Genomic DNA, 21,896 nt, shown 5'->3' on the forward strand with positions numbered 1-21,896 from the left:
GAGTTTAGGGCCGTTGTACATAGGGTCGCTATGAGTCACAGGCGACTCGACAGCACATAACAACAACAACAACATGAGACATAAAGCAGGCATGAGAAATAAAAACAATGATTTAAAAAATCCAATAAAGATGTATCAGAAAAAGATATGGAATCTTTGAGTAAAACTGGTATTCAAAACGGTTCTTTTTTTAAAATTTCATAGTACCACAATGTTCTTAAATCACAGTCACTGAGTCAGTCCCAACTCACAGCCTGGAAACTCCTTTGGGTTGCCAAGTCTGGTGGATCCGAACTGCTGGTGACATGAAGCCTTTGGGTTAACAGCACTATTGTCACCACCTTCCAAGTCTTCAGCATCTGTCCTTATATGTCCTTCCAGGCTTCTTTCCTTCCACATCCCCCTTCCCATTTATTTACTAATTTTTCTCTTCTTTCTTTGTTGTTGTTCTGTGCCATCAAGTGGCCTGTGACTCATAGCAACGCTATGTACAACAGCTCTGAACCTTATCCTGAGCCAATCTTACTATCTCTGACACAACTACCCCAATTACTGTGGAAATCCATCTCACTCAGGGTCTTCCTCTCTTGCACTGCCTCTCTACCCTTCCAAGCATGATGTCCTTCTTCAAGGACTGGTCCCCTCCTGTATGCAAAGGCATGTGACTGTGTGGACCACAAAAAACAAAACCTTGAGAAGAATGGGAATGCCAGAACTTGATTATGCTCACGTAAAACCTATACTTGAACCAGGAAGCAGTCCTTAAAACAGAGCAAGGAAACACTGTATGGTTCAAAATCCAGAAAGGAGAATGTCATGGCTGTCTCCAGTCTCCAGACCTTCTTAAGTCTTAAAAAATGAAAATGGGAGACTGGGACAGGTTACTGATAAGAACTTTGGCAACTGTCCACTCCTGTCTTTAACTCTAGTCTAATGACTACACAGAAAGACACCTGGTGGAAGTGGGTCAAGGAGCTCCCCTACCGGGAGTGAGAACAGAAGCAAAGATATCTAACAGAGACTTGGATGCCAAGCCCTACCCTTATTAGGGATATGCCCTTGGCTGAAAACCTTGTTTTCATCTCTAAAATGGGGGAAATAAATACCAATTTCTGTTTTAACTAATTACAGTTAGCTGGATGATGAACATGAAAGCACTTTAAACACTTTGAATCACTCACTGAACAAAAAGAAAACAGTCACTAAAACAACATGCCTGGAATAGGATTGCTCTTTCTAAGGAATCCAGTTTCATTATCATTAACATGCCAGCACCAGTTTTACAACCAGTGCGTGGCCAATGAATTATTTCCAACCTCTCAATATTCTTATATGAATGGACTGACTTTTGTGTAGACATAAAAAAGCAGATGGACAGACGGGCAAAGTCAAGCAAAAGATTTTTTTTTGTTGTTCATTAAATTCTAATCGTCTATTATATAAAACACAATGTCAAGAAGTGTGAAACACAATGTATACGAATTTTGGGGGGAAAATATCCTTGCAATGAAAAAAATTACTGGTTATACAAAAAGAGGGGAAAAAAATCTAATCATCCAGAACAAACTCATGATCCCTACAGAAACTTATCTCATTACACTTCAGGCATCAAACAGGCAACAAATATGTGAGTGCTTTTTATACACAGGCTAGATAATTTGGGGTTCAATAAACTCAAATCTGAAGCACCAAATAACAATAGTATTAGCTCCTATGGGGGGGAAAAAAAAGCAGGCACCCTTGCTATTTTTATTTCAATTCACATGTAGCAAGTACAGCTATGTACGGCATAATGTCTGTTGGAGAAAAAATCTGACTGCTTATATGTCCTTGGAGCAGGGAGGACGGCTTTCCTTGAGAGAGCTGTAACCCTTGAGATCATGGTGGCTTGGGAGCTGCAGAGGTAGGCAGAGCTGCTTAGTCTCTCTGGGCTTTGATTCCAACCAGACTCCCTAGAGTCGACTCAGAGAGCGCCCATAGGCCCAAAGGAGCAATTTGTAAACCCCACAGTTCCAGGTGGTAAAAGAGTAAGAGCACCTTGTTAGAGGGCTACTTCAAGATACGGGTATCAAATATGCAAATAGATGTACTATATAATAAAATACTACACATACTATATAATAAAAGGAGCTCTGGCAGCCTATTAGTAAGGGGCGGCATGCCAATCCAAAGGCACATGGTTCAAAACCACTAGCTATATCATGGCATGGGAGAAAGTTAGGCAATCTCTTTCCATGTGATTTACTGCCTCAGAAAACCCACCGTGGATCAGCTGTGAGCCAGTGCTGGCTTGACAGCACACAATAACAAACCAACATATATAATAGACTGTTCACACAATGCCCAAATCACATAACATCCTGTATTTCATAGGCTGTGAGTGTAAAGTGAGACACATTTGTATTTGAAAATTGGCAAGGAGAATACTCAGAATAAATGGCACTTTATTGAGGGGACATTTCACTTTAGCTGTGTACTGTGCCTCGTTTTCTCACTGTATTTGTGCCTCTATCTGAGCTCACCGTTCTCAAGCTTTGTGCACTGGCAAGTGGTTTCCGGCTTCCAAAGAGAATGAATTAGGACATAGTAACAGTAATGACAAAAGTGTGGTCTCTCTGAAATGTTTTCAGAGAGTCTGGTCACTGCTGATATGCTTACTGTCATTTCAGCCACCCTACCCTGAAAAGGCAGCATCTTCCCCTCAGCCCACGTGCCACCACACCAAAGTGTTTTGTTTTCCTCTCTTCTGATCTATGCTCCCTCTCCCTCCTTGCTCTCCAAGGCAGGCAGCAAGCTGGTTTGTTCAAGCCCTCACTATTTGCAACAGCAAATAAAACTAGGGTCACTAGGGGGGAAAAAAATAAAAAACAAATACAAAACAACAACAAAAAAAAACAGGAAGGAAAAAACCCTACAAAAAACGAGGGTCACTAGGAGTCTCAATCGATTTGACAACAGTGGGTTTGGTTTTGGTGTTCTGCTATCAGACAGATAGCTACGGATTACATTTAGTTGATAAACACAAAACTGGCAAAAGACAAAAGGAACCACAGCCTGGTGTACCTAAAATGGTTATTATCGGTGCAGGCCTCACCATGTTTGCATGAATTGCTCAATCAAGCTTAAAATAAAATCAGCTCTGATAAAACTAAAAACAGAGGATCCCATCTGGTACACAAACTCCAAGAGGGCCCCCAGTGGCCACGATTCTTGAGGTATTCATCCCCTTGTGCAAATTGTTCTTTTCTTTTTGAGTATGAATGGGACTTGGGACTTGCTTTCAGCCAAAATAATAGGGCTGGACACTGCGTTTGTGAATTAATATGTTACAAAAGATTCCGATTTTCATCTTGCTGGCTCCTTCTCGCTGTACTTCTTTTTCCTGATTTTGATGAAGAAGCTACCGCATTTGGAGGAATCCATGTGGTAAGAGCTAAGGGTGGTTTCTGGCTTTCAGCAGGAAAAGGAGTTGAGGCACTCAGTTCCTCAGCCCACAGATAACCACGTCCTGCCAACAAATACATGTGCCTACAAGCAGATCCCTTCCTGTCAAGTCTTTGAAGACCTCAGATACTTCACAGCAGTCTATGAGACTGTGACACAGAAGACTCAGCTAAGCGATGCATGGATTCCTGACCCAAAGAACCTTGTAAAATAATTTGTGATCTTTCAAGCTCTAAATTTGTGGTAATTTATGATGCAGCAATAGTTAACAAACACATCACCAAAATCCCAAATAAGCCAATAATGGCATGTATTATCTAAATTTTCTCTAATAAGACAAATAACTTTTCACCCTAAGAATTTACTACTTTGGAAGTATGAACTTTGTGTTCAATTCAATGAAACATTTATTTCTTCAAGTCTTTCCTCTAAACTTTATTCCTTAGTTCCCTTACATTGATATAAAAAACCTGAACATTTCTTCTCTTATTTGACAGACAATACTCAAAATTCCAAAACTTGACCTGTCTCGAATTATAAACTGAAAAATCTAAGAATTCCTTTTTAAAAAAGCAAAAGAAAAAAAAACCCACAGTATTTCCCAATTCACACTCCAGTTTTTCCTAGCCCCTCAGTTCTGCGAAGTCTAACTACATACTCACTTCCTCAGATATATAAGCCAGTTTGTGGACCTGGAAATAATTCTTTCTATATTAAAGCTTCAGTTGTTACAGCTTCGAAAAACTGCAAATCATTCTTACTTACATCTGGAAGTCTGTATAGCTTCATTGTTCTCTGTAAAGTCATATTTCTACTCAAGTGAGAAAATTTCACTTCTACCAATTTTCTGGGGTTTAGTGATCGATGCCAGTATCTGGAACACAATAAAGGTTTTGAAATCTAATTGATTTCTAACTCTATAAGGTTTCACTCCTGTCTCAGCTGAGCTGTTAAAATAAGTATTTACTGCACTTGAATTTTACATTTACTGACACTATTCTTCTTCCTAGACAATAACTGTATCAGTCTTTTTTTAACCTTCATAATATGCCTTGCATTACGAGTTATATTTCTTTAGAGTTTACGATCTTTCATCTCTTTCAACATAGAGAACTCTTCAAACTGTAAAGGAAATATTAATTAATTCCCAGTCAACAAGTATTTTAATTGATTTTACAAAAGGCAAATTATAAAGTTTAAAAAGGTGGAAAATATTTCTCCCCAAACAACTAGCCTTCACAGAGAAAACATATACCAATTTAAAACATTTTTTGAGAAACTAGCTTAAAGTTTTTACATGCTACTAGTTTATATAATGGAATGAACTATTATTAAAATGTTGTTGTTGACTGCCTTCAAGTCGAGCTCAATTCATAGCAACCCTATGAACAAAAGGCCTGAAGCCCCTCTACAACTATCTACGTTTATCAAAGTTCCTAGTTTCTGGAAGCATGTTGTTTAGGAAGTGGATGCCATTCCTGCTTCCATTATTATAACAGACACTGAAAATGCACCTCTAAAGTCTTTTTGCTGTTGATTTATGAACGTAGAAAATAGGATTTAGTTTTTTGGTTGTACATTAATTTTTATACTCTGTTTTCTTGAAGTTATAACTTGATTAGAGTCAAAAACAGAACTCTTTCAGAGAGAGATAAACTTTCTGATGCTTTAGAAATATGTTAGTGAGGGATAAACTCTAATGCTTTCGAAATATGTTAGTGAAGTGGCAATCTGATAAATTGTCTCACTGGAAAGAACTTTTAAGAACTTGATTAAGAGTAGGTAAATCACAAAAAAAGAGCATAGGCTTTCTTTCTTACTCTTAGCAAAGCTTCTGGGGCCTTTCAACAAATCAAGATTTTCGATAGTGCTATAAAGCATGGTACAGAGCTGAGTGTTTCACAATCTGGGTGTCAGGGATGAAAAGGAGGTGGTACTAACGTTCAATATTTTAAGATCACAAGACCTTGTGGGTCTCCCCACAGCTTTAGTCTTTCAAGTGAAATATAAACAGAAATTCAGTTTTTAAGCAACAAATGGCACTGTGATATACTGGAAAGAGTACTGGCTCAGTAATTCTAGGTTCTAGTCTCTATCTCTGATTACATGTTATTAACAAACCACAGAGTCATAAGCAAGTCAGAATCCTCACGGTTCTATTTTCTCATTTCACGTAAGGTGAATAACATTTTTACCAAAACAGAGCTGAGCCTGCACATGTAAGTGGTGCTATTAACATTACCTGCACGTAGCCACTGGCTTTGGTAGAACCACTCCTGCAGTGTAAACAGCCTGGAAAATCCCTTCCAGGTTCACTCTTCTGGTTATCTCTCGAATTAACACTGGGGCTACCCGCTTTGATCTCAATTTCTTGTGAACACAAAGAAAGTTGATTTCAACCATCTTCTTCACACTAGAAACAGAATTGCCAAAGTTAGAAAAAACAGAAGATAAAATCATTTTGTTTAAAATAAGGACATAGTCATAAAACTCCCAAAAGTAAAAAATGAGAATGGTCTCCTTAAGAAAAATATTCTTTCACTTAGATATTAGGCAAATCTCGATCAATGCATTTTTCTCCATTCTGTTACTGCCACTACTGCGTGCAAATGAGTCACAGGATGTGTCACGTATGTCAGAATAGACTGTACTCGAGGTTGTGACCTTTTGGAAGCAAACTGCCAAATCCTTAAGGTACATGTGCCAACTTTCTGATTAGAAGCGGAGTGCTTAAACGTTTGTGCCACCCACACCAGCTGCCATCAAGTTAATTCTGATTCATGATGAACCCATGTTACACAGCAGAACAAAATTATAACTAAGGCACAGAAATTCAAGCCTATTTGTTCTAAATGCATTTTAGGATGTTAAGCCTTCTACCTAAAAAATGGATCAGAGGTGTTGTAAAGTTCCAACCTCTGTTTTTACAGCAATATGGCAATGTCTGAGCCACGCATGCTCCAGAATCTAAGATGTTGCTTTGAACTGATACAATCCCATTGGGGTCCTGGGTAGGGCATGTTTTCTGAGCTAGACTAGGCTTTCTGAAACGTCACAGCTAGCTCTCTGCTCTCCTTCTGGATACGTAGGCTTCTCTCTTGCATATTTTCAATAACTGATTTCATTCCTCGAAGAGCACTGAGAGGATCTACTGTGTTTCAAACACAGTATTCCTTGAGCTCAAATATGTTTAGCAGCACATAAGCTAACCTAATAAACCTGTAGGCAGAGATTAATTAATTATTGACTCTTAGGACTTGAAATCCAAAGTAAAAAAGCAACAAGCTTATGCTTGGGAAAGATAGGGGTGAAAATCTTCCTAAAAATTGCTAAATAACACTTAAAATTCCTCATAGCTATTTTTTTTTAAAGTTCATATTTTCTTCAATTGTCACATTAGTGAAACAGTGGTGTGCCTATCACCTCTGAACTTGCTAGGCAGAGGCCCTAGAAGGAACTTTTTGAAAGTTCACTTTACAACGCGTTGCTTGCCTGTTTTCAACAAGCAAAAGAAATCTAAAGAGGGTTTTCACTTTAACAAAAAGAGGTGAACAGCAAAACTAGTATTCAGCTTTTATCTTGCATTGAGGTGTTGAGACCTTGCACATCCTGAGCAGCGAGTGTGGCGCCACCAAGCTGCTTCCAGAGGAACTGCAGTCAGCATCTCTTCCTCAAGCGGCCACACAGCTTTGATCTGTCTTGAGAACACTATGTTAGGGGAATTTTAGGTCTTGTGTCTTATTTGTCATGATTTGATAGGTTAGTTTAGGGGTCGGAGAATACGAAAAAGTTTCTTCCCGCATCAATTGATGATAATGGCTCCTTTGTTTTGTGTCATTTTGGCTAATGAAAGTTTTCACAGGAATGCTCTACTTAGGAGCATGGGGAAGTCTACACTGCCAAAGAGGCCTGGATGTACATATATACAGAAGCAACTCCTCACAGTCCCCCAACATCACCAAGAATAGTGATAATGTGCCTTCCTGGTCTGGCTTTACTTCTATCTTTGCTCTATCCAAAGGAAAATCTCTTTGCTGGCAAGATAATGAAGGGGGGGGGGGGAGAACCACGCAAAACTGACCAGCTTTCACATGTACATGTACCTGTCATAGATCCTAATGTTCGCAGGGATGGCACTTATGAACCCTACTAGTTTTTTATTTGAAGACACTCTGACTCCACAGTGCCACTGAGGGAGCCACCCTGGGGGACGCAGAGCCCTGAAATCAGGACAGAAAGGAAAAACAGGATCCAGTTAGGTTCATAAAGGAGGGAACAAAAATGAGCAATCCAGCCAACCTCACCTCTACCACCCAATCCTATCTCCACCATGCACACAGCCCAACCTCTCCCCTTAATCCTACATCTACCACTACCTAATCCCACCTCTAACATCTAATTCTACCTCTAACACCCAACCATACTTCTACCACCTAATCCTACCTCTACCACCCAACCCTATCCTTACAACCCACACAACACAACCTCTTCCACCCAATCCTACGTTTACCACCCAATCCTACATCTACCACTCAATTCTATCTCTACCATCCAATCCAACCTCTACCACCCACCCACCCCAACCTCTCCCATCTACTCCAACTTCTACCATCCAATTCAACTTCTACCACTCAATCCAACCTCCACCACCCAACCCAACCTCTACCACCTAATTCTACCTCTACCACCCCACCCAACCTCTACCACCCAAGCCAACCTCCACCACCGAAGCCAATCTCTATGATACATTACCTCTACCACCCAACACTACCTCCACCATCCACACAACACAACCTCTACCATCCAATGCAACCTCCACCACACAACCAAACATCTACCACTCAATCCTACCTCTACCACCCCACCCAACCTCTATCACTCTACCCAATCTGTATCTCTTTATCCAACCTCTACCACCCCACCCAACCTCTATGACAACACTACCTCTACTACTCAATCCAAGTTATACCACCCAACCCAACCTCTACAACACATCTCAACCTCTATGACACAACACTACCTACCTCTACCACCCAATTCAACATTCACTTCCATCCGATCTCCAAGCTCCACCACCCAATCCAACCTCCATTACCTATCCAACCTCTTCCACCCACCCAACCTCCACAATTTTCAACATCCCAACAAGTTGAGACACACCACAGCAAGAATTCAGGTGAATAGTCAAACCGGAACATATTGTCATCATCTTCTACGTAATTCTCATTTAGCAGAGTGTATAACTCCTTCAACTACAAGAGAAAACAGGTATACTGTCTATGACACTCAGTTCCAACTCGAAAGCAATTTACATGTACTGGATCAGAGTTTGACTCACCACTTCAGCATTACTCAAATCTAAAGTGTCCCACATAAAACCCTGTGGCAAAGAGTATGGTTCCTGGCGTACATTGTCTTTATCTGGCTCAATTGCACCATGTGATGTTATTACTTCATCTGGAAAGGGAGAGAGAGAGAGGAGCAGAAAGATCAGAAAGAGAATAGTCAGTTACAGGTAGTCCAGCATCTCAAAATGTCCAGTTACAAACACAAAATCAAATTAGGACTTCTAAGTCTAACAGAACCTTTAAAAGTACACTACTATTTCATTAATTAAAAGTGGAAATCCATGGCTATGAAGACGAGGAGGAGGAAAAAAGAAACCCAGTTATCATAAAATGACTTAAAAGTGTCAACCCATAGATAACATTTATTATGAAGCACCATTATACACAACCTAAGTCAGACAGAGCCACTTTAGAAGATTTCTTTTTGCACTGTATTTAAATAAAAAGAAGGATGAGGAAAGGGCTGCAGAGCTCGAAAACCACTCTTGGCAAAACCTGAAGTCAATTTCAAATCTGTTTACTTCTCTCCATCTCTAATGCCTCAAGTCTAGTAGAAGTCTCTGTCATTTCTGGGCTTTCCACAAAGTTATTTTCTTCTGTTTCTGTCTTTTCCAAACTTATTTTCTACAGAGCTTCCAATGTGGTTAGGATAAACACCAGACTCTTTTCTGGGCTGCTGCCTGCTTCTCCACTCTAATGTGTTCATCCTGTCCCTTTGTCCAGTGCTCAGGGCACCCTGATCTCCCAAAGGCTGGCCTCCTTACTGGTGCTTCCCCTCTGACTGGAAGCCCTTTCCTCTGGTTGTTATGTAGTTGTCCTCTTTCATTTTCCCTTCCCCATAGAAGCTTTCCATAACATCCATAAAGTTTGTGTCTGTCTAAAATGTGTCCTCTCTATACCTGCTACCATTTCATACCCCGCCCCACCCCCTTATTTTCTTGGAATGTGTTGCTGTTGTATACCTACTCATAGCCGAACCTCCAGAGGGCTTTCAGAGCCAGTAAACGGCATGAAAGGAGACTGTCCATTTTTCTCCTGCAGGGCAGCTGGTGGATTTGAACCATATTCCTTTGGGTTGGCCAGTGCATCTCCTTACCACTAAGCCATCAAATGTTCCTTCCTTGGAATGTACTCCTTTAAAACTCCAAACAGGTACTATCCAGACAATTCCAAATCATAGTGACTCATGTTTCCAAGCAGAATTGTGTTCTTGGATCTTTTCACTGGATGTGACCTTTCAGAAACAGATTAGCAGGTCTTTTTCTAAGGCACCTTGTAGTGGATTTGAAACATCAACCTTTGGGTCAGGGCCAAGAGCAGTGCCCATCATTCAGTAATGGGAAACTCAATAAATACCTGTTGGATGAATGTTCTTCACATACCAATTCTTAACATCACAGAACATTTCTCCAGGCAGAAGTCACAGAGTTTGTACTTCATTTAAGGGACTGTAAGCATCTCATTTCCTCTTCTTTCTAAACTCTAACTCTGGTGTTTTTTCTATTTTACTACCTCATCTCCCTACGACTTCATATTTAGATCTTAAGTTCCTAACAGAAGCCCAATTGGTCCAATTCCCAGAGCCTTCCATGAAGTCCTTGCTCAGTGACTGCACCAAGCCTGACTTGACTATGCATACAACATGCACAGAACAATCCCGCCAAAGCAAACAGATGGGTATGGTTGGGGGACATCACCACTGCTGGAGGTGACTGGAGCTAAGCAGAGCCTCTGCCTCTCTGGTCTTCAAATACTCTGCCATACCTCAGTCATACTCTTCCTCAGCCAACAGACTACCAAAGGTACCCCTTGTTCTAGCCTCTGCCCTAGATGAAGTAGTACCAAACACTTGACTTAGTGTCTCAAAAAGATAGCCTTGCAATGAATGTTAGCTGAAGTGGCTTTATCATTAGTGACCTAATAGCTTCCAGGAGCTCAAAGAGCTAAACTCACCTAGTTGTAATACACTTCTGGATAAATACATTTAGGTTCCTTTAGCTAATGGTAACACAATTCAGTGTCATTTGAAACCATGTAAATTCATTAAAGTCCCCCAAGACATCCTACTAAATACATGTCTAGAGTCTGAAACAAAAAAAGGCAAGTTAAGATGATTTCTTTTTTACATTCCTTTCTGTCAACACTCTTTTTTAATTATTTACATAAGGATCGGAGAGAGAGGAGAGGTAGCTTTAAAAGCTTGAAAACTGTTATTCAAAGACAGAAAAAAAAAAAAGGTAAATTGTTCACAGGTGCTGTCCAGTTGACTTACCCTACATAGGGACTCGCTATGACAGGGAAAGTGCCCACAGGTTTCCAGGCTACAGAATGTATGGGAACAAATCACTCATCCTAGGCCACTGAGTAGGTTCAAACCATCAATAAGTCAGTAGCAATTATGCGCTCAGCCGTATCAATATCACAGCTGGGCCATTAAAAGTTTATTAAGCAATGAACACTTTTATAGCATACAGGTTCCGAAACTAAATCAGTCAAAAAAAAAGAAAAAATAGAAATCACTAAAATGACGATTTTTCTTTAGATATATTTAAGACAATTTTGGGTTATAATTTCTTTTAAAAAGTATACTTTTTCCAAGCATAATGTAAAAGAGGATATTTCATTCACATCATGTTATAAAAATGTAACCTGTGAAGTCTCAGTAATCTCATGGACCAATGTGATAAAGTAGACTTCAGCACCAAGGGAAGAAGGCTGACTTTCAGATTAATTTCTAACATGAACTAAAATCCCTTTCAAAGCCCTTCATGAGGTGTCCCAATTCCCTTACTGTACTGCAATGTTACTAAACTGATGTCAACTAAAACAACTGGCAAGTGTTCAGAATCCTCTTATTAAAATGTGCAAAATTTTCCATTTTAGAAAAATTTAATAGGACACACTCTCCGTGTCTTTTTGAAAAACTTAAGTAGAAAATGAACCCAAGTTTCATATACAAGCAAAACAATTAACTCTATGAAGTTTAGAAGAAAAAATAACAAAGAGTTGGGATGCGTAGAGAAGGGACATCAGGTTAACTCAGGTGGCACAGTGGTAAGAAGTTGTACTGAGAACCCATAAGCAAGCAGTTTGAATCCACAGATAGGAAATTTGCTCACATGTAATTTACAGCTTCTGAAAAACCACCAGAGTCAGCTATGAGTTGGTTATAATTCAAAGGCACATAACAAAAACATACATATATCTATGTTACACACACACGCGCGCATGCACACACACACACACACGTTATGTATGAGAGAGGGAGAGAGAGACAGATAACAACAGAGAAAGAAACTAAGAGCGAGAGAGAGAGAGAGGCTGCCCACCTTTGTCCCCAGGAGTGACTGGTAGGTATCTGCCACCACTCTTTCAGTGAGCAGTCTAACTGGAACACACAATGCCACCAGGGAGACATTATGAATGTGTGTGTATAAACACAAACCTATTAGTATACTAATGTTTTGTTTCTTGTTATGTGCCGTCGAGTCGTTTGCAACTCATAGCGACCCTATGCACAACAGCCCTAACCCCTGCTCTATCCTGCGACAACGGCACTGCCTCTGACACACCCATCCCGATTACTCCAGTCACTGAATCAATCCATCTCATAGAGGGTCTTCCCCTCCTGCACTGTCCCTCCACCCTTCCAAGCATGATGTCCCTCCTGGCAACATGTCCAAAGTATGTCAGACGAAGCCCCAGAATCCTTGCCTCCAAGGAGTAGCTTGGTTTAATCCTCTCCAAGATGAATCTGTTTGTTTTCCTGGCAGTCCATGGTACATTCAGTACTCTTCTCCAGCACCACAGCTCAAAGGCATCCACTCTCCTTCTGTCCTCCCTAGTCATTGTCCAACTCTCTGATGCATAACAAGCGATTGCAAATACCATGGCCTGTATCAGGCGCACCTTAGTCTCCACAGAGACACTGTTGCTCCTGAGTACTTTAGAGAGGTCCCTAACAGCAGACTTTCCCATCGCAATACGCTTCTTAATGAAGGAAGAAGTTCAAGCTGCTTTGAAGGAAATAGCAAAAAATAAGGCCCCAGGAATAGATGGTATACCAATTGAAGTATTTCAGATAACAGATGTTGCCCTGGATGTGCTCACCAAGTTGTGCCAAGAAATCTGGAGAACAACCACTTGGCCAACTGACTGGAAGAGATCTATATTTATCCCCATTCCAAAGAAAAGTGACCCAACTGAGTGTGGAAACTACAAAACAGTGTCACTGATTTCACATGCAAGCAAGATTCTGCTGAAGATCATCCCAAAACGATTAGAACAGCACATCAGCAGAGAACTGCCGGAAGTCCAGGCTGGGTTTAGAAGGGGTCGTGGTACTAGGGATATTGTTGCTGATGTTAGATGGATCTTGGCTGAAAGCAGAGAATACCAGAAGAATGTCTATCTGTGTTTCATTGATTATGCAAAGGCATTTGACTGTGTGGATCATAACAAACTGTGGCTGACTCTGAGAAGAATGGGAATCCCAGAACATTTAATCGTGCTAATGCGAAACCTATACTTGGACCAAGAGGCAGTAGTCAGAACAGAGCAGGGTAACACTGCATGGTTCAAAATTGGGAAGGGTGTACGCCAGGGATGCATCCTGTCTCCATACCTTTTCAACATGTATGCAGAGCAGATTATCCGAGAGGCTGGACTCTATGAGGAGAATTGTGGCATCAGGATTGGTGGAAGATCTATTAACAATCTGCGTTATGCAGATGACACAACCCTGCTTGCTGAAACTGAGGAGGCCCTCATGCACTTGCTGCGAAGGGTCAAGGACTGCAGCCTTCAGTATGGACTGAGGCTCAATGTCAAGAAGACAAAGATTCTCACCACTGGACCAATTGGTAGCGTCAGGATGGATGACGAAGAGATTGAGATTGTTCACAGCTTCAGTTTGCTCGGCTCCACAATCAACACTCTTGGCACCAGCAGTCAGGAAATCAAAAAGCATATCGCGATGGGATACTAATGTCTTAGGTATAGTAAAATGGGGTATTTTAGGAGAATAGTAATTAGACTGAAACTGTTATTATTTAAAGTATGTCTATTACCACCTAAAATGTATTATTTCATGGGAGGAAAAATTTCATATAACTTTTATTCAAATTTCTAACCTATAGGATTAAACAAGTTTTAAGAGTCAGGCTGAATCTTTTGGTTTGTGGGGGGAGAAAAAGGTAGGAATGCTTACTTAGCTTGGGTACTGGTTGTGTGTCCCAAAACTGGTATCTGTGTTTCGCAGCTTCGTCAATGTTCCTGGCTGGGCCCTGGCACGCGGATAAAAGCTCCATTGCTCTCTGGATATCCTGCAGCTTCTGCATTGGGATGGTGGTATTCTAAAATGGCAAAGACATAAAGACATAGAATAAGGATGTGGCGCTGCCCTGACACCTAGGGCTCAAGTGTATCTGCCTTGGCAAATACAACACCTGGAAGCTAAGGATCTTCCTCTAAGGTGGCCGCTCTGTGACTAGACTAAAGTCTAAGCAACAATGTGATGTTAACAATAACAACTGTTTTATGGTTTAACAAGGCACTGGCAGTTTCAGTGATGGTTAAGTACCATCAAATAAACTATGACTCCTAACAACCCCATGAACATCAGATAGGAACCTTCTGTCTCCTGTACCATGTAGTAAACAAGTAAATCCATCTCATTGAGAATCTTCCCGTCTTTTGTCAATGACCCCTCTACCTTTCCCAGTATGATCTCTCTCTCTCTCCCTCTCTTTGTAACTGGTTCCTACCTGAAAGCATGACCAAGGTAAGTGAGACAAAGTTTCACCAACCTGAGACTGAAATTCTGTCAGTTTGAGGACTCTCAGATCCATCACTGTAGTTTTCTATGTGAAAACCAACCTCACACCAAGACTTGTCTAGAAAAGCAAGACAGGAGGCACATGCAGTGTATGCACTGCTAACACAGGCCAGGTGCCAGTGGATGGGGATTTGCTGTTAGGGCCAATGCTCAGCAAAAGCAATGGGGCAGGCAGCAAAACAAATCACTTCTAGATCAGAAACCAAGCAGGCAAGGGGAATTTTAGCTCACTTGAAAAAAGGAGTGAGGCAGAAGGAGAGAACAAAAAAGAAATATGAATTTAGGAGTCAGAAGGGAAGGAAGTGATAATCAAGACAGACAAGCTTTAGTGACACACCCTGGCCTCTAACCTCACTTAACAGAAGAGCAGAGAAACCCTTCAACAAGGACAGGCAGTTTATTCTATTGACTCTGATCCCTGTCAACCACCTATCAACCACATAGTTTCCTCTCTCAAACCCAAGTGCTGGGAAATGGCTTCTTTGAAGGTAAAATACATTCAAATCTAGAAAAGTAACACAACTCTTACTTCCTAAATTCCTTCCTCAAAACCAGTATTCCTGTCATCCACACCCACACCTCCCTTTCTTAAACTCCTTAAGGAAGGTAAAAATGCATGGTGAGACTGTGCTTAAAATGCCAGGAGAGTAGGGGGAGAGAAAGAAAATCTGTTCTAAATACACAAAATAATACAAATTGTTTTGGTTTTAATTGTGATACCATAATAAGAACGCTCTTAAGCTTTAACTCGGAATTGGATAGGTAAAACACTGAATCCTTCAGTTGTCCTGTACATACCATGAAGACCCAAGAAAGGTTAATTGATCCTCTGAGGTTTATAAACAGCAACTTTAGACTTCTGCTCAGTTTTTAATCTGAAGCCTGAGGTCTAGAACAAACAAGAGACCGTATGAAGCTTCCCCACTGGACAGGGTACCAAAAAAAAGGGAATGCCATCCTTTGATTACCTTATTCAAATGGCTTTCTTAGGAACTAAAATGGTTCACAGAAACCATCTGCACAGAAAACATCTGTCTCCACATCTTCATCTAACAGCATAACCCAAAGTTATCACAATGTTATAAAGCTGCTAGTCTTAAATTTCAATGAAGATCAAGATATTAAGGGTTATATGTGCTGTGGTTAAAGCATTTAAGGGAGCTCTCTGATGGCTTAGTGACAAAGAATTGTTCTGCCCATACAAAAGTCCATGTTTCAAATCCAACAGCTGTGCCACTGGAGAAAGAAGGACAATCCTGTTTGATTTCCTGCCTCTGGAAACCCACTGGAGGATCAGTTATGGATTGGTTCTGGCTCAACGGTACACAACAACTAAACAAAAGACTCCCAATAATCTAATGTACTGTATTTTTAGACAATTTCTCTTGTTTGGGTCTCTTATGAACCTCCAATATTACAAATACTTGATTTCAAGCAAAATTTTGTATTTACATTCATATTAACTCCCAACATACAACTAACCTAACAAATGAGATCTTAAATAGCATGGTTAACAAATAATACTTGAACACAAATAAATTGATTTTACAATGGCAAAAAGCTCAGTTTTACAAAGACATATCTATTGTCTCTGCATATGATGTGTTAAAATAATCTTTCTTTCCTGATATTTGAGTTGAATCCTCAGATCCTTTACCACTGAGGAGATTCCAGTTCACAGAGACCCATACCTTGCAGACTAGAACTGCCTCACAGAGTTTTTGTGGCTGAATCATTATGGAAGCAGAACTTTTCTTCCACAGTCATGCTGGATGGGCTTGAATTACCAACCTTTAAGTCAGCAGCTGATCACAAACACTACTGCTACCCACAGACCATTATCACTAATAAATTACACCTCCTTCATGTGAATCAGCCTTCTCTGTTTGAAAGGTATCAATGACATCTCACCTCCATGAAGGAGAGTGCACAGTGATCTATAGTCCACCTACAATTACCTTCAAGTCAGCAACATTCTCCACATGGATCCACTCATGAAATGGGTATATCCCAACACTCACTATTTAAATATTTCCTTTAAAAAACAATTAAGTAACCCTAATTCACAACAGTGACAAAGCAGCAAGAAAAATCTCAGCTACATAAATTCTTAAACCAATCACCTTCCTTGGCCACACCAACTGGGGAGAAATGAATTAGTTTTAAAGGAAGGTGTGAATGTATGTGGATCCTGAATTACCTTCCCCCTATTAGACATCTCCCTTCTCCACACTTGCACTGTGTGGAATACTAAACATAGCTACACTCTTTACCTCACACTTTCCTAATGTACTCTCTTGGGGGAAAAGATCCAAGTACTCTACTACTAAGAAGAATGCAAGAATCCATAACCAAATACCAATTTTATTTTGGTCCTCCTGTGTGTCACAGAACATTCTCCAAACTCTCAGTCTATTGCACTTCATGGCGTTGTTTACAGTGGACACTGAGTTAAGAGATTCTGTTTTTCAAAATGCAATGGAGAAAAGGCCACATTAGAACAATTTTTACTTGCTTTTCTAGGAAAAAGAACTTCTTAATTTTCTCCAATCTTATGCTAACAGTCTCGCCTGCTTTGACTGGCTCTAGTTTCTAACAAGCGAACGAAGGGAAGGAAAGAGTCAGAATCACCAGGAGTACAAAGGATAGGGAGAAGCTGATGGGGATGGTGGAAGTAATAAGGAGATGTCAAAAACTGCAAATAAGCTAATACCACGTGTATCTGATGGAGCAAGGTCCAGAAGTGAGAGAAATAGCTTGCAAGTGTGTGGTGGCACCGGGACCCTTACCATCAGTTACCTTGGAAATTATGTCTCGTGGGTAGAACATCACAAACTAAACAGTTAGGAGGAAAGCTCCATTTTCTTCTCACTTCACAAAGTCAGTCGGGAAAAAATGAGGGCAAATTATTTCATTTCCTAGAGACTTTGAAAGTAGGAGAATGCAAAACTCATTTCATGGGACACAAGGTAAGTTTTGTTTAAGAGAAAAATCTTAAAACCCCACAAAATGTGCATAATGGTAATGAAGGCCAAATACATCGTCCTTTAAAACTACTGACACTGAGTTAATTCAGAATAAAAGTTGATAAGGAAGTGTGCTCCAACTGGAAGACAGGAGGTTCGAATTCACCAGTTGTTCCACAGGAAAAAAATGGGCAATTTCCTCCAGTGTTATTTATAGCCTCTGGAAATAGACAAGAGGATCAGCTATGAGTGAGGTCTGACTCAACAGAAAATGAGTTGTTTCTGTTTTGTTTCATTGAAGATAGACTAAAACTTCCCATTATGATTCCTGGCTATAATCGGAGGGTCAGCTATGAGTTGGTTCTGACTTCATGGTATGTAACAATGTAGAAGCTGGTGAGTTGGAATCTCTAACTTTTTGATTATGACGGAGCTTTCAGTCAGGAAATTCCATCTGATTTACAGCCTGTTTAAAACATTCTCTTAATTTAACCTTGTAACAACTCTGTGAATTAGGGAGAGATTATCAGAGTATCATCCTCATTTTACAAATAAGGAAACAGGCTTCATAAGAGTCAAGGACTTGTCCAGAAGGCACCAAAACCTCTGAGTAAGAAAATCAGGACTAACCCCAAAGTTTCCACCTTGGGCCATTTCCAGCACTATCTCTGGAGCGTTTGCTCTAAGCTATGCTCAATGATCAAACTAGTTTCTGTATTGTTGTACTTGTGATTTTCCTCCCACTCACCCTTGAGATTTTTGCATCAAGAGGGCTTTGTGAATCCTGGCACAGCAAGAGCGACTGGGGATTAGTTCAAAAAAAAGCAGACAGCTGCAGTCTACAGGACCAGATGCCCATAGGACACAACCAACCCTCTGCTGGCAGTGGGTCACTGCAGAGCCCAGCTGGACAAGTGCGACTCCATCCTCGCACACACAGGTGTTTCTTCAAAGGGTGTGTGAGAAAAGATGTCCCATCCCTGGTGACATCATAAAGAATGACCCCAGAGGACTGGCCTGATTCAAAGTCCGTGTCGGACTTACCCATGGCTGTTCCCGCTGAAATCTGCTGCCAGATGGTATTGTGCTAGTCAGGTAATTAGACAGACACTCAGAGAAACTAAAATGTGAACATCTTCTGAACTATAAAAGTCATCAAATATTATGTGAAACTTAAAAAAAAAAAAAGAAGAGGAAGGAAAAACCTAACACATTCACACAGACTTTCTTCTATAGCTAAAATCTAAACACTAATTCAGTGGGCAAGGGGAGAAATGCTGGAACTAGCTATACAGAAACTAAAGCACAGCATATACCTACTACGTGTTGGGGACCAGAGGCACGTCAACAAACCTGGAAATACCCTCTGATGACTAGGGCCATGCAATACAGTCACAACAGAAACCCTAGCTACATGTCTGATTCAATCCAGCGTTAGGCTGCACAAGCTTAGTTCTCACGTGCACAAGAAACCACAGAGGTTAAAATAAAACAGGGCTCTCACTTTTGATGGCTGCTGAATTTTAATCTCCTGGGAATCAGATGCAGAATCTGACTTGGTGCCTCCGGAATTTGGCTTCTCCTTTTTCCTCTTCTGTTTCTTCTTTTTCTTTTTGGCTCCCAAATCTCCTCCAGGACTTCTGGTGGGAAATGCAAAGAGTGGTAAAACAACAATAACAAGAAATTGTTATATAAAATAGCATTACTTTACATGTCCGAGAAGAGACTTATATCTAGAATTTATAAAATACTTGAGCACCACAAGATAAAAATAAACAATCCAATTGAAAAATGGGCACAGGATATGAAGAGACACTTCACCAAAGAAGACATTCAGATGGCCAACAAACACATGAAGAAATGTTCAAAATCCCTAGTTGTAAGAGAGATGCAAATCAAAACAACTATGAAATATCATCTCACCCCAGTAAGAATAGCAAAATTTAACAGAATAGCAAACATCAAATGCTGGTGAGGTAGCGGAGAACCTGGAACCCTTATTCACTGTTGGTGGGAGTGTAAAATGGTACAATCACTATGGAAGGCAGTATGGCACTTTCTCAAAAAGTTGCAAATAGAAATACCATTTGACCCAGCGATTCCAATACTGGGAATTTAAAGAAATTGCCACCCAAGAGATATATGCATACCCATGTTTATTATGGCTTTGTTTGCTATAGGAAAGAGCTGGAAACAACCCAAATGCCCATCAACGAATGAATGGATAGAGAAGCTCTGGTATATTCACCCAATGGAATAATATGCAGCACTGAAAAACAAGGAACTAATGAAATATGCAAAATGGATGACCCTGGAGGTCATTATGCTGAGTGAAATATCTCAGTCACAAAAGGACAAATATTGCATAGGGCCACTGTTATAAAACAGGACTGACATTAGAGTTGAGGGAAGACAGAAAACGAGGGGAGGAATGATGTATACTGCATTGAAACAGATGAAGGACAGAACTGTTTAAAAGGGATATATGAATGAGTATTCTTGTCATTACCGAAGGCTGCATAGTGGAGAGGACTTGGTGGGGGGATTGCATGACAATGGAAGAGTTTTTCTTTTCAAGGAGAAGAGTGAATTAGGGGAAGGAGGTGGGCAGGGAGAAAAGTGCAACAATGAATGATGACTGGAAACCCTAAGTCTCTGTAAACGTTCATTAAAATTAATAAAAAAATAGCATTACGTTAATCACTTAGATAAACACATGTGCTATATGCAGTGGAAACACTATGGGAGGATGTGAGTGGAAAATCAAGTTTGATGTGATTAAGAAGTTAACAGACTGACAACGCAGGATAATACTAAGTAACACAGTAGGGTGCTTAGATGCCATTTAAGCAGGAAGACTGTTAGCATAAGCCGTATTTTGAAACCAAAATCAAACAGCTTTCACAGTTCTCACTGTTTTACTAATCTAAATGTCAGGAAGTCTCTTAAGGGGGACTTTATACGATGTAAGAAATCCACTGTAAAATGTCCCTTCGGTAAAACCAGTCTTGCTGAAAAAGCTGCCTCCATCAAAGTGAGGAATATTCTTTTGATAGAGATTTTTTAGTAACAAGGTTAACAAAACAACAAAAAAATCTCTACATGAAAAGCCTTTTCTTTTGGAGTCCTTGTCAACCTCTGAAAGAGCAAAAACTGAAAATCCATCGAGGAGATTGAAATGTTCCATTTACTTGGTGGGCCTGCTCTCTCACAAAAAGTCCCAGAAGGTCAATGAAACCTTAGTTTTCATTGAATATGACCAATGAGATTATGACTATCTGATAAAGGTCAAACTGGGGAGACACAATCCCTTTTGATTAGTCTCAGCTCTATCTGTCCCCTGCAATTTTCTCTAGAGTTACTCTTAATTAAAAAATAAATGCTTATCATTTGAGATTATGTATCAACAGATATATTAACATCCTTTGTAATGTCCTTCAAAAGTCAATAAGTTCTCTTCTCTATGCATTTTCTTCTTTTAATCCAGAATAATTTTTAAAATTTTATTTTATTAATTTTAATGAACATTTACAGAGATTTTGGCTTTTCATTCATTCATTCATTCATTCATTCATTGTTGCACTTTTTTCTTTACCCCCTCCCCCCTAGTTCGCTCCTCTTTTGGAAAAGCAATAAGTAGAAAAGGAAACACAACCATAGAATTTATCAACTTGCTTTCTTCCTCTTTCACTTAATGTACCTTGAACATCTTTTCCCATCAGGACATAATGCACTCATCTTTTCAGCAGCTGGCTAGCACTCCACTGTGTAGACAGATCTTGTCTAACAATTCTTACACTGAAACTAAAGCCCCAGTAGTATAAGCTAAAGGGTATAGTTGTTAACTAAAAGGTCAGCAGTTTGAACCCATCAGATCACTTCTCATTCCATAAAGGTTACAGCTTTGAAACTCTATGGGATATTCTATTCTGCCCCATATGAGTTGAAACCAACCTGACAGCTATGGGTTTAGGGTTGTATTAAAACTGGAGTCCCTGGTACAAAGGTTTAATACACTCAACTGCTATTCCAAAGGCTTCAGGTTCAAGTCCACTAAGAGATGTCCCAGCAAAAAGGCTTGGCAATTTACTTCCAAACTAGCAGCCACTGAACATCCTGTGGTGCACAGATGTACTCTAGCAAACACAGGGTCATCACAAATATCAACTTGACAGCAACTGGTTTTGTATTTTAAAAACACTATTGCAAAAAGAAACTCTAGCATTTACATCTGTGCATTCATGCTATGTCAACAATACATCTAATGGTAGAAACAAGGTTTAAAAATGCATAAAAAGGTAT

The 21,896-nt window shown here is 40.1% G+C and overlaps 1 protein-coding gene across 2 annotated transcripts in view; it reads right to left on the bottom strand.

The window, feature by feature from the left end:
* Positions 1-21,896, bottom strand: part of NMT2 (N-myristoyltransferase 2) — an 85,936-nt gene that overhangs the window by 26,449 nt on the left and 37,591 nt on the right. The window contains exons 2-9 of one of the 2 annotated variants that reach the window (XM_006894288.1): positions 19,099-19,234; positions 18,639-18,681; positions 14,002-14,146; positions 8,783-8,901; positions 8,605-8,696; positions 7,548-7,664; positions 5,687-5,857; positions 4,210-4,318 (exon numbers count right to left, since the gene is read on the bottom strand). In XM_006894288.1, coding sequence (XP_006894350.1) covers positions 4,210-4,318; positions 5,687-5,857; positions 7,548-7,664; positions 8,605-8,696; positions 8,783-8,901; positions 14,002-14,146; positions 18,639-18,681; positions 19,099-19,234 — 932 coding nt within the window. The remainder of the gene's footprint in view (positions 1-4,209; positions 4,319-5,686; positions 5,858-7,547; positions 7,665-8,604; positions 8,697-8,782; positions 8,902-14,001; positions 14,147-18,638; positions 18,682-19,098; positions 19,235-21,896) is intronic. The other variant, XM_006894287.1, reaches the window with a different exon arrangement.

The sequence above is a fragment of the Elephantulus edwardii genome, unplaced genomic scaffold (genome assembly GCF_000299155.1).
Source record: "Elephantulus edwardii isolate Elephantulus edwardi_28Jun2011 unplaced genomic scaffold, EleEdw1.0 scaffold00139, whole genome shotgun sequence".
Taxonomy (NCBI): Eukaryota; Metazoa; Chordata; class Mammalia; order Macroscelidea; family Macroscelididae; genus Elephantulus; species Elephantulus edwardii.